At 59.5% G+C, this 12,190-nt stretch overlaps 1 protein-coding gene across 5 annotated transcripts in view; it reads left to right on the plus strand.

Annotated features, from left to right (window-relative positions):
• RASA3 (RAS p21 protein activator 3) overlaps positions 1-11,599 on the plus strand; it is a 91,892-nt gene extending 80,293 nt beyond the window's left edge. For all 5 annotated transcript variants that reach the window (XM_037024869.2, XM_017665056.3, XM_073212290.1 and 2 more), the window contains 7 exons: positions 408-481; positions 1,160-1,266; positions 1,788-1,870; positions 4,788-4,996; positions 5,749-5,852; positions 9,444-9,627; positions 10,244-11,599. In XM_037024869.2, the coding sequence (XP_036880764.1) occupies positions 408-481; positions 1,160-1,266; positions 1,788-1,870; positions 4,788-4,996; positions 5,749-5,852; positions 9,444-9,627; positions 10,244-10,319 (837 nt within the window). In that variant the 3' untranslated portion in view covers positions 10,320-11,599. The remainder of the gene's footprint in view (positions 1-407; positions 482-1,159; positions 1,267-1,787; positions 1,871-4,787; positions 4,997-5,748; positions 5,853-9,443; positions 9,628-10,243) is intronic.
• The last annotated feature ends 591 nt before the right edge of the window (positions 11,600-12,190 follow it).

The following is a 12,190-nucleotide window of genomic DNA, read 5'->3' on the forward strand; positions in this document are numbered from 1 at the left end:
CAGGAACAGGGCAGCCGATGTTGATGAGAGGGCTCCAGATAGGCCATGGGCAGTCGCAGGGAGCAGGGGGCAGCTGGGAGAGCCTGCGCTGCCTCAGGCTCCACTGGAGGCCATCAGAACGACAGCCCTCTGGTGTCACCTGAAGCCTTTGGCCGAAGCGGCAACTGGTGCATGGGGACCTTCCTGAGGGCCAGCAGGTGGTCAGGTCGGGGCTGGAGGTACCTCAGCCGCAGCGGAGACGAGCTGACCCCATGACTCGTGGGAAGACCCTGTCCGGGCACCTGCTTCCCAGACTCCCTCTCTCTGGTGCTGAGGGAGGGCCCCTCTGCGGGCACCCGGGGCCTGGCCGTGGTGGAGGAGCCATGTCGTCCAGCCCACCGACCCCCCAACAGTCTCTCCTGCTCCAGTTCTTAGATTTGATCTCGTCCTCTGGGAGAAGAGACCCCAAGAGCATAGAGCAGCCCATCCTGCTGAAGGAAGGGTAAGGCGTGCACCTGCCAGTGCGAGGACCACGGTGGTGCTCCTGGGCTGGCCTCCTTCCAAGGTCCAGCCGGCCCAGGTGCTTTTGGGGTCTTGAACTCCCAGCACTGCCCCGGGCATGCCTGCAAGGGGTGCTGTGCCCATCCATTTCTCTGCTGAATTTGCAAGTGGAGAGATGCCTCCGTGTGGGGAGAGGCCCGGAGAAGTCTGGTGCCTCAGCGGAGCCGGCTCACCCCTCACGAGCTCCAGGCCCCGCCTCCCCAGCCCCTCACGTCCATGCTGCCAGCAAGGGCCCAAGCAGGGCCTGTCAGGAGCCAGCTCAGTGGCCTCTGCTTGCCGCACACCCCTCCATGGCCCCAGTGGCCCAGCACACTGGACGGTCTCCTGCCAATTTCAGTCCGGGTGGGGGAGGCTGCCTTGCGGGAATCTGGAAGCCCGCTGTCACCAACAACTTGGCGTCCAAGGTGACACCAGCACAGGGGCTGAATTCTCAAAAGTGGAGGCATTAGCATTTTGGTTTCTTGATCCTGTGACTCCGAAGGAAGACTGTAAGGCACTGAAAACGACCACGAATATGGAAGTGGCGAGCTTCTTTGACCCTGCTGTGGGGCGGGGGTCCGTGGAGATGTGCCCCTGAGCCTCGGATGCTCAGCCTGCTAGCGTGTCCCATTTACAATAGGTTCATGATTAAGAGGGCGCAAGGGCGGAAGCGCTTCGGAATGAAGAATTTTAAGAAAAGATGGTTTCGCCTGACAAACCATGAATTCACCTACCAGAAAAGCAAAGGTAATGAGATTCCTCTGTTTCCTTGTTTCCACCTTTTTTCTATGGGGCCAGAGACTGTTTATGCCCCACTGGGGTCACTGTCTGCTTTCCTGGACTGAGACTAAGAGCAAAGGTGTCTCCCAAGGAGGGAGCAGAGGGTCTTCAGGCAGAGGAGCTCGGGGGGTGGCCTGGGCGGGGCGGCGGGGAGCAGGTGGGCCTGTGCCCTGGTGCCAGGCGTAGGAGTCGGATCACGGGCGGTGGTGGTCTTGTCCTGTTTGGCTGCATCCTCCTGGACCTGAAATGGCCCAGGTGTAGACAGGACTATCGAGAAGGTAATTCTCTCCATAAAAATGTGGGAACGTGGCTCCAGAGACCGCATGCCAGGAGGCTCTCACACCAGGATGGACACCAGCATGGGTCCCGCGGGGTGCAAGGGCGTGAGGCTGGATGCTCTGTGGCCAAGCCCCTCGCAGGCCCGGCCTGCCGGGATCCTGGCCGCTCGCCTCCTCCTGGCCTGCCCCTCACCACGCCTCTCCACACAGGGGACCAGCCACTCTGCAGCATTCCCATCGAGAACATTCTGGCCGTGGAGAAACTGGAGGAGGAGTCCTTCAAGATGAAGAATGTGAGTGCACTTCCCCCACGAGCCCCTCAGGAAGTCTTCTGTCAGGGCCCCACTTCCCCAGGGTGCCCACAAGGCACCACGTGATTCTGCATCCAAACCACAGAGCAAAACAGTCCGGTCAACCAGGGCCAGCAGAACGTGCCAGAAGGTGGCTTCTCTGGCAGCCCCAGGGTCCACGGGCCCTCTGCTAAAGGGCACCGGACACAGGCTCTGGGGCCTGTGGGATTTCTTTGAAACCTTCTCTTCTGATCTAGTTTTGAACTAGAAAAGATACAGGAGTAGAACAAGGGCATCATGCTGGCCACCCAGGGCCATGGGCATTGGCGTTCTGTCCCACTTGCTCAGTGAATGTCTTCGCTCTTCTCCCCGTGTTTCCGTGTATAAAGTACATGCTGAGCATCCACACCCCAAGGTCGCCATGAGCGCCCTGGGCACCCGCTGCGGGCTCACCCCATGTCCTGGGATCACCCCCCACGACCATCTTGTGGAGCAGCTACGACGGAGCCTGACCCGGATGAGAGCCGAGCCTGCGGGAGGGGAGGAGCTTGGGGCGTCTCCACCCCTGCAGCCCGGACACGTCCTGTTCTGTCTCCGGGGTGCTGCCTGCCCCACACGGGAATTAGGCCTTCTAGCTGCTCCGATTTGCCTGCAGGCCTGTTTCAGACCCCAGGAGCCATCCCCAGGGACCCCTCACCCTGGGAGGATGGCCCTTGTCCACAGCCTGTGGCCCTTGCACACCCGGCAGCTGTGCCCCCTATGTGGAGTTCACGGCTTAGGGCCGACCCCGAGTGGGGCTCTGCCCCCTGGAGCTGGCAGGGCTGTCTTCCTCCCTACCCTGAGTCTCTGCCCCTTCTTCAGGGACACAGCTTGGTGGCCGGGACTCTGCAGGTACCTATAGCTGCACCAGGTGTGGGGGCACCGGGGTCTGTCTGGCCTGGGCCACGCCGATCTTGGCCCAGGGTCGCTGAGGAGTCACGAGAAGCTCACATCTCCATTAGGTCGGAGGTCGGCTGTGGCCAGGGCATGGCATCCACTGGGCAGACAGAGGCAAGGTGGCCGGACAGCCCGGCTAGTGGACGGCGTCTTCCCCTGGCGTGGCTCTGTCTCCTTCATGTGGCTTCTCGTCTCCTCCAGGAGTATTGGAGGCTGTTCCTGGGCCAGCTAAGGGCCCCAAGGCCAGTGGGAGTGCTTTTCCTGGACCTGAGGGATCAACACCTTCACACCTGCTCCTGGCCTGGAGGCCACCTCCTCTGTGGGCAGCGCCCTGCAGTACCAGGTGTCTGTGCCTCTCATGGGCCATTCCCAGGCCTGTGACACGATGCCAACAGGGGTCTCTGTGCCACAGCCTGAGGCATTCCAGATGCCCCTGGAAGCACGCGGTGTGGAGGCTGTCCTGGAAGCAGCTGTGAGCTGTTCCATTCCACAGGCCCTTAATTTAGGTTGAGAATAATTCCCTAATTTTGGCGTTTACTCATTTGCCTATTTTTCCCACTGCCTTCCTCAGAGCCAGCTTCTCATGGCACTACTTACCAGGCTAACATCCTGTTCCCTTTGGGAGATGTTTTCAAAGGCCTGTAGTGCATGCGGAGGTGTGTGAGGGGGTGCAACCTGTGAAGACAACCAGGACAAAATTCCATCTAGAGGTTCACCCTCCACCGGGCACTGCAGCCATACAGACTCATGCCGTCTGAAGCCTGTGCCTTAGTGCTTGTGTAGACTAGTGGGGCAGGGGCCTTGGTCTCCGTAAACAAGCCCTGACTGTTCACTCAGGAGCTCACACCTCCATCTCCCTGAATCCACCGACTGCTGTTCCTCCTCTGGGTGCACACCCCCACCCCTCAGAAAAGGCCCCATTACTTTTGATGTCCTCTCACTTTGATGTGCTGTGGCCTGACTGCCTCCTCGCTCACCATCCTTCATTTGTATGCAGCACAGCCAGTTGCTGCCAGGAGCACCTGACCCTTCTTGGCCTCAGGACCTTTGTTCCTGATAGTCTGCTGCCCCAGGACCTTTGAGCCTACTTTCCCTGCAGCCTCTGGACCTTTGTAGCTTCTTACCCTTCTAGCTAGGATATTTCCCCACTGAGCCTAGTTAACTCTTAGCAGTCCTTCTGAGCTCAGCTGCTTTAGCTAGATGGTCTTTTCCTGACACCGCCAGACAGCCCCTGCACTTGTGTTCACTTTTATCTTTCTTGCTGGCTGGAAGCACACAAGGGCAAAAACTCTGGACCATCCTGTGTCGCCAGACCTAGGACAGTACCTGGTACTCAGGAGTGTTTGCTGAATGAAGGATGAAAAGGAAAGGTGGAGGAGGCTTCTAGAAGCTGCACAGAGGAAGTAGCACCTTCCTGGAAGGAAGAAGAATGCACAGGGTGCCAGTAGTGGGAGGGAGGAACCTTTCAGATAAACAACACATGCAAAGGCCCCGGGGCTGGTCTGGAGTGGTGACAGGAGGGAGGGTGGCATGAGCTCTAATGCTTCTTGTACAAAAGCCCCAGCTTGAAAATAAGGGGACCTGGAGAAGCCAGCCTATTTGTGTAAGGCCACATCCACTGAGGAGGAACCCCACAGGGGTCCAGCCCTGCTGCACCCTTGCTTTGGAGGCCTCTAAGGCCCCAAAAGAGAAGGTGCTTGGCCTGCTGGGCAGAGCTGACCCAGCTGAGTCACACCAGCCTCCTCAGTCCCCAGGGCCCCCGCCACGCCTGTCTGCCTCAGCAGGAGGGATGTGGCTTTGCTCCAAGTCTAAGGGCAGCAGAAAGCCACTGGGCTTCTCTGGGCTTCTGGGTTAGAGCCAGACCCCTGACCCCCTACAGCCTTGGGCTTGAGGGCACCAGCAATAGCGACCAACAGCTGCCAACTCCTGTGGGTCAGGCAGGGGTCTTGCTCGAGACCCACCAGCCCATTCCCTGTCTCCACAGATGTTCCAGGTCATCCAGCCCGAGCGGGCGCTGTACGTCCAGGCCGACAACTGCGTGGAGGCCAAGGCCTGGGCCGACACGCTCACGAAAGTGAGCCAGCACAACCAGCAGCGTCTCACCACTTTCCACCCATCTGCCTACCTGAACGGCCGCTGGTTGTGCTGCAGGGCCTCCTCAGACATGGCTGCTGGCTGCACACCCTGCACCGGGTAGGCCTGAGCCTCTCCAGCCTGTGACCCCCAGGGCTGCCCAGTGTAGCAAGCCAGTGGTTTGGCTTGTGCACCGTACAGGGAAGTCACACTAAGATGCAGCCCCTGCCCACTGGGCGAGCTGCACACAAGAGGCTGCTCTCCAGTGTGCCTGAGGGGGCTTGGGGCTCACCTCACAAAGCCTCTGTGTGGCCCGGCAGGAGCCCGGAGCCATGTCTGGGGTGTGTGCGCACAGGGCGGGGCTCATGCACAGAAGGCCCCCGGGGGTGTGCTGTCTTGTCTCTCCTGAGAAGAGTCCATGAGCTCCACCGTGCTGCGCACACACCCCTCCTCAGCAGACTGAGGCAGCCCTTCTCTCCTGCCCTCCTGGCTGGGCTCCTAAGGGTCATGAGCGGCTTTCCTTTCTGGTCCTGGGAGGAGGCCTGGGTAGCCCCGGCGCAGTTGGGCACACTCAGCCGGGCCCTGAGCCCCTGTAGGGGCTGTTTTTATTCTAGGTCATTTGTTACAGCAGAACAAGTCCGCCTTGTGTGTGTGTTGCCTTGGCAGATCTGTGGGTGCTGAGCAGCCCCCAGGGCTCTGAGACCACAGTCATCCTCTGAGTGCTCATGAGCTATTTCACAGGCCACCTGCTATGCCCCAGCCCCGGTGGGAGATGAGCTCGGTGTGGGTCACTCCGTCACCTCCGGTGATAGTAAGCACTCAGCGTCATGACTGACACACGCCTTTGTTCTGCTCTCCCTGTGTCTGGGCAGTGGCCTCCCGGCAAACATCCAGCTGGACATTGACGGGGACCGAGAGACGGAGCGCATCTACTCCCTCTTCAACCTGAACATGAGCAAGCTGGAGAAGATGCAAGGTGAGGGCAGGCCTGGGGTCGCGGGGTCGCCGGCGGCTTTCAGGGCGGCTGCCCAGGGTTCCGAGACTCAGGGGCTTTGCAGCAAAGATGGGGAGATAAGCCCTGATGAGCCTCTGTGATGTGCATGGGGCACTGTCATCGGCACCACTGGTGGGAAAGGCTCTCTGCAAGGGAGGCAGCTATTTGGGGAAATTTAACTTAATAACAGGTTGTGCAGATAAATTTTAAGGAGTTCATTTTATAACCTATCAACTGACAAATTCTTGGGAAAAATCTTCTCTTGATACCCTTCCATACCCCCAAACCGAGAATTTCATTCTTTTGTGTTTTGCATAGGGACGTGTGTATGTGTGGGTGGATGCGTGTGTGTGTGTGTGTGTGTGGACATGTGTGCATGTGGACACAGTGCACATGGATGTGCATGGACGTGTATGAGTGTGTGTGCATGCGCAGCAGCTCCAGGCATCATTTTTACCCGGCTTCTTCATTCTTACCATTAACTGCTTCACATGCTCTGCAGAATCGGGCGGCGCAGGCGTGACATGTGGGTGGCATGGGTGGCCATTCGGGACTGTGACTCAGGGGGGGCAGGGGTGAGAGCTGTTGGGAAGTTGGGAGGCTACCTTGTCCTTGGGGGGCTCTGCTGGCTCTCAGAGTCACCGAAGCCCACTCAGAATGTTAAATTAAACTGAATGTGCCTGGAAATAAGCTTGTTAAACATTTTTCCTTCTCATTCTCCTGATCTAACCCAGAAGGGTCAGTCATGGGCTGTGGCCTGGAAAACACTTTTCTGTGCTTGGGTGGCCATGTGGCTTCCCACCTGTGCCCACTGGCAACTTCCGAGGACTCATTCCAGTGCATGCCCAGGCTCCCCCCCACACATACAGCCACACGCGTGTACACACACATATGTGCACATGCAAGACAACTGTTGACACACGAACACTCACTCATGTGTAGACACGTGCACAGACAGCACACAAGTGCACATGTACAAGCCCACACACACCCAGGTGAGAGGGTGGTCCCTCAGCAAGCGTGCCACACACAGTTCTGGCTCTGAGCTTCCAGGAGGCTGCACAGCAGTGGACCTGAGGCTACATGAGGCCTCCAGGTGGCAAAGACAGAGCAGCCAGAACAGAGGGGGTAGGATCAAGGACTCTTGGAGGGGCTGAGGCCACTGTGTGAGGCCCAGGTTCACAAGGAGGCTGGCTGGGCCTTCCACGATCGGCCACCTCTCTCTTGCGTGGGCTTGCCCAATGTCACGTCTCCACAAAGCCCTGTCCTTTGCTGCTGGTGCCGCCCTTCAGCCTGGCTAATGCCTGCTTGTCTCCCAGGAGTTTTCCTTACCTGCCCTATGTCCTGAAGGCTGTGCCTGTCTCTGCGATTGCAGCATATTCACCCCTAACCGGCTTGTGCTCAGAATGCGCCACCCTTTGCAAGAAGAGGCATTACACCAGTGCCCAGTGAAGGGACGAATTCAGTACCCGTTTGCTGGACAGAGGGATGGATGAGTGGAAGGACTGGTAGATGCACAGGTGGACAGACAACTGGAAAGGGGTCTAACACCTTCAGCCTCCCCTCAACGTAAAGGTCACTGATGACAAAGGTCATCTGACATCAGCGATGAGAGGCCTGTAGCTCCCCCAGCAGAAGCGGCAGAGCACGTCTCCTCCACAGGCCTTGGGCCCTGCCCGCGGTCCCGGTGCTCTCCTGTGGCAGGTCATTGTCAGAGGCTTGGGGCCGCGAGGCACTCCCTTCACATCCTGAGCACGTGGCTGCGGGCTTTTCCCACCTGACATAAGTCCTTCCCTCTGGGGCCTGGCAGCCCTTTGGCGCCCAGAGGCGGCTGCTGCGGTCAGCTGAGGGAGGGGAGATGGTCTGCGCAGTGTCACTGGCCACCCTCCGTGGGGTGCTGTCCTCTAACACTCCTTGAGGTGTGGCGCAGGGTAGGGCAAGCACAGTGCCTGGTGGGAGGGCTGATATCTCCGGGTTGGGGCCTCTGTATGGGAGGTCAGTGCAGACCAGCCCCTCGAGGCAGCGCAGGTCGTGGCTGTGCACGTGTCCAGGCATAGCACTCACTCCCCTCTCTACAAAGCAGGGCCACCCCCTTGGTCAGGCCTTTGGGCAGGTGAGGCAGGGTGGCTGATGGCATCAAGGGCCATGACCCTGTGTAGTGGCTAGCATGGCACCACAGCAGATGGGCCTGGACCCTGAATCTCGGCTCTGTCACCAGTGTGCGTACCCTCCCAGGGTGCTGGTCCCATGGTGACTCCTGGCTCTCGGCGTCTAGCTGCAGAGACGGGAGATGCTCTCATCGGTGAGGATGCCAGCCTACTCTCTGTCAGTTCTGTGCCCCAGCGAGAACTGCCTCATGCTTCCTATTGCCTTTACCAAAGTCCACAGACTTGCTTGGGGGGCCTTTGCCCCCCTGACCTGTTCCTGCTGGCTGCGACACTCCTGTTTGTCCATCCCTTTCCTCTGTCTCTGTGAGCACAGTGCACATGTACTGCCAGGCGCCAGCCGGGAGCCTCATGGGAGCCCAGACCTCTTGGGGCAAGTGCCCCCATTTCCAGAAGGGTTCAGTAAGGCCCAGGGCTTAAGTGATCTGCAGAGGCCAAGCAGCTGCAAGTGGGGGCTTTGAGGAGGGAGCCAGGCAGTCACTCGTGCCCTGCGCTTCCCTCAAAGAGGTGGTGGGCGCCAGCCTGGCCCCACTCCCAGCCCTTCGCCCCCTGCGTCCAGAGTTCTCCATCTTTCCTGTATCTCAGTTCCTTTTTATATGACATTTTAAATCTTGACAGTGTTCCTTGGCACAGACTATGATTTTTCAGTGAGAATTAAGAGATTTTCTCTGAGTTGGAAGTAAAGACAGTAAAGTGGACACCAAGGCCCTGTGATGATGACATAGCAATAGGCTGAGAGTGAGGACCCCAGACACCGGCTCGCTGAGGCCAGACTGCAAAACGCACATCCCACATGGTCTCTGTGGCCCTGGAATGGGGGGCCCAGGTCAGGTGTTGGGCGCTTCCTGTGGGGACCAGAGGTCACAGCGCAGTCGTCAGCAGGAGGGATGTGGTGCAAGAGGGAGTCACATGCTGTACGGGTGGGGATGACGGGGTCCTGGTCAGCTGCCACAGGCTGCCTGAGAGGTCGGCTGCCTGACAGCTTCTCCCCCGCCCTGTGGCCTGCGTGGTCTGGCCTTCAGCGTCTTCATAAACACTTGGTGAGTGGAGTAAGGGCAGGCTTCTTGAGATGGGGTATTCCTGGAGCCCAGCCCTGCAGACTGACCCTAGGGGACCCCACAGCCTGTGAGCCAGTGCCCAGGAGCCTGGCTTGGTGAGCCGGTGAGGTGGATGGACGCAGGTCACGGGGAAAGGGCTGGTGGGAGGTGGGGCTGGGCCTGGCGCTTCGGGCCTCAGGGGCCTGCCTTCTGGGCCTGGCTGTCCAGCGTCTGCCGGTCCCTCCAGGAGCTTCTGCTCTGTGACTTGCCTGTGAGTGACGGGCCCTGCCACCAAGGCTGCGGGGGTCCAGGGCGCAGCCTGTCTGGGAGAGCCCACCTCATGCCGACCCCCGCCTTTTCCCCACATGCAGAGGCCTGTGGGAGCAGATCCGTGTACGCCGGGCCGGAGCAGGAGGAATACTCCTCGTTTGTCATTGACGACCCCCAGGAGACCTACAAGACGCTGAGGCAGGTCATCGCCGGGGTCGGGGCCCTGGAGCAGGAGCATGCCCAGTACAGAAGGGACAAGTTCCAGAAGACCAAGTACGGCAGCCAGTGAGTGCACCCGGCCAGCGGTCGGTCGGCTGTGTGGGGCGCCGGGGGCAGGGCTGCGGGACGGGACGGAGGATAGAGCTCTCTGAGCGGACGCTGGGGTGGCTGGGCTTCTTGCCTCCTTCAGAGCAGGGCCTCATCGCCCTGGCCAGGGCCCTGCGGACGGTGTCAGGAGACGGCTTTGGTCCGGGAGGGGCCCCAGGAAAGACCTGACGTTGACGAGGTTGGTCGCAGGTGCTGAGCACCAGCGCCCTCTGGGTGGAGCCAACAGACTTTGCTCCAGAGGGTCTGCCCGCCCGTTTCAGCACCCCATCAGGAGAGCCCCCACTGACCTTCTACAGAGTGTTGCCTTTTTAACGTGGTTTAATGTGGTAAAGCCACAGGTCGAAACAGCCCATGAGCACGGTTCCATTTCCTGTGGTGGCAGCTAGTAGGACCGAGTGCCCGTGATGTGCCAGGCGTGCCATGCCCTCCTGGAGCTCCGTGTGCACATGCCTGTGCTCACACAGGACGGCGCCACCGTGGCTGCGTCCCCAGGCGGCTTCTGGAGAACCGCGTGTGCTGTCGCGTCTGTGACAGGGAACCAGGGCCTCACCTGCCTCCCTGCCTCCTGTTGCAGGGAACACCCCATCGGGGACAAGAGCTTCCAAAGCTACATCCGGCAGCGGTCTGAGACCTCCACCCACTCCATTTAAGCTGCAGAGAAGGAGAAGCTGCGGGCGGGCGGCGCGCTCAGCTGCGCGCTCAGCTGCGCAGTGGCTCTCGGATCTCGCGCTGCTCCGGCCTCCGTGCGGTCGCTTTGTTCATGCCCGTGGCCGGTGACCCAAGCTGGCCCGCCTCTGTGGCGCGTGGCCACGTGTATGTCCTCGCCTTTGCTGGCTCTGCAGCGTCCGCCCCCAGGACACTGGCACCCACCTAGACGTTCTGCTTCAGCACTGCCGGGACGGAAGAGCCTCACTTCTCTCCTCGGAGCCTCCACTGGAGGCCCGGCAGACGGCCCTTGGCTTCAGCTTCTGGGGTGGTGTTCCTGGCCGCAGAGTTGGTTTTGTGGCTGTGCACAGCTGCACAGAGGTCCCAGTTGGAGGACCTTCTTCATATTTTGGGGGGCATGGGGCCTTCTGCAGAGAGCTCCTGGGGGCATCCGAGTCCCCCTTCTCAGAGGCTGACTCCAAGACACACCCACAGCCTGCAGGCGCCAGAGACGGGCTGAGCTGGGTGTCTGTGCAGTCCCCACTTCAAGCACAAGACGTGTTGTTCCGCTCTCAGTGGGAATTAAAGCAGGACCCACGTTTGCCACCCCTTGTGGAAGTGTGGGGAAGATTTTAAAATCAGAAATGTGCATAATTTTCAAGTTGTTTTTCTTAATATTTTAAAACTCTCTCTTTGATATAAAGTGCACCCAGACCTGTACTCGTCAAAGGGGAGGTCACAGCAGGGCCATAAAGGGAGCAGGCAGCGTCCTCATGCAAGCCAGTTCAAGGTCCCCGGGGGAAATCGAGGGAAAGAGGAGGCGCAGAGCTTGAAGGGTCACCCTCGCCAGTCAGGTGTCTGGCCCAGGCCCTCGCCAGTCAGGTGTCTGGCCCAGGCCCTTTGCAGCTACGAAGCCCAGAAGCTCTAGGTCAGGGACCGGCTGCTTTTCTGTTGGGGCGGGGGTCCTTCCACAGGGGCAGTCAGCCCCCAGCTGGCGTCACGGCGGCAGGCGCCAGCACTGGAAGCCCCGTCCAAATAAGGACCACGTGCCCGCGCTCATCGCTGTTTGCATCTGCACATTCTGTCATTCAGACCCATTGCTGGATGGCAGACTTAAAAAAATAGGGGAGGAAATGTTACCAAAAAACCCTTTGGGACACACAGCTATGAGGCTACACAGACGTGTGGTTTTTAACATGGGTTTGTAACTTAATGTTTCTGTTTATAAGATACTAATGACTTGTGATGTATTTTACTGGCCCATTAAAGTGGACGTTTTATTCTTTTTTGAGGACTGGCTCAGTTTTTCAGGAGTGACCATGGCTGCCTACGGGGGAAATGGGGGCATATGTTGGAACCAGGCAAGTAGGGAGCTACATGGGGTGCCTGTGATGACAGGGGAGGCCCAGCTGTGGGGCTCTGAGTCAGGCTGGAGGCCAGGGTGCTCTCTGGGACAGTGTGGGTCCGGCACTCTGAGGGTGCTGTCCTGGGACCATCCAGTGTGGATGGCGATGGCGTCCAGGTCAAGGAGGGCAGGAAAGAGGGAGGCTCAAGGACACACATGGGCCAGTCCCCCAAGCGGAGGAGGAAGGGGAGGGTGCAGGGCCTGAGCGGGCAGGGAGGGGCTCAAGACAGTGGACAAGGGTGCCCCCATCGCTTCGGTACCCCGTCTCTTCTTTGGATTTCACTCTGTTGTGTCTTAAGTTCCAGTCTGAGTCAGCTGTGAAGAATCGGGGGTCTGCTTCTGGGGACTTGGTCTGACATGCCCTGGGTGGGGGGGGGTTGACCTCCCTCCCCAGGGGTGTGGACTCGCTGCTTCTCTCTGGCCCCTCCTATCAGCTCCAGGGCTGGTGGGGTGAGAGGTTGCAGAGGGGAG

Source organism: Manis javanica, chromosome 9 (genome assembly GCF_040802235.1).
Source record: "Manis javanica isolate MJ-LG chromosome 9, MJ_LKY, whole genome shotgun sequence".
Classification (NCBI taxonomy): Eukaryota; Metazoa; Chordata; class Mammalia; order Pholidota; family Manidae; genus Manis; species Manis javanica.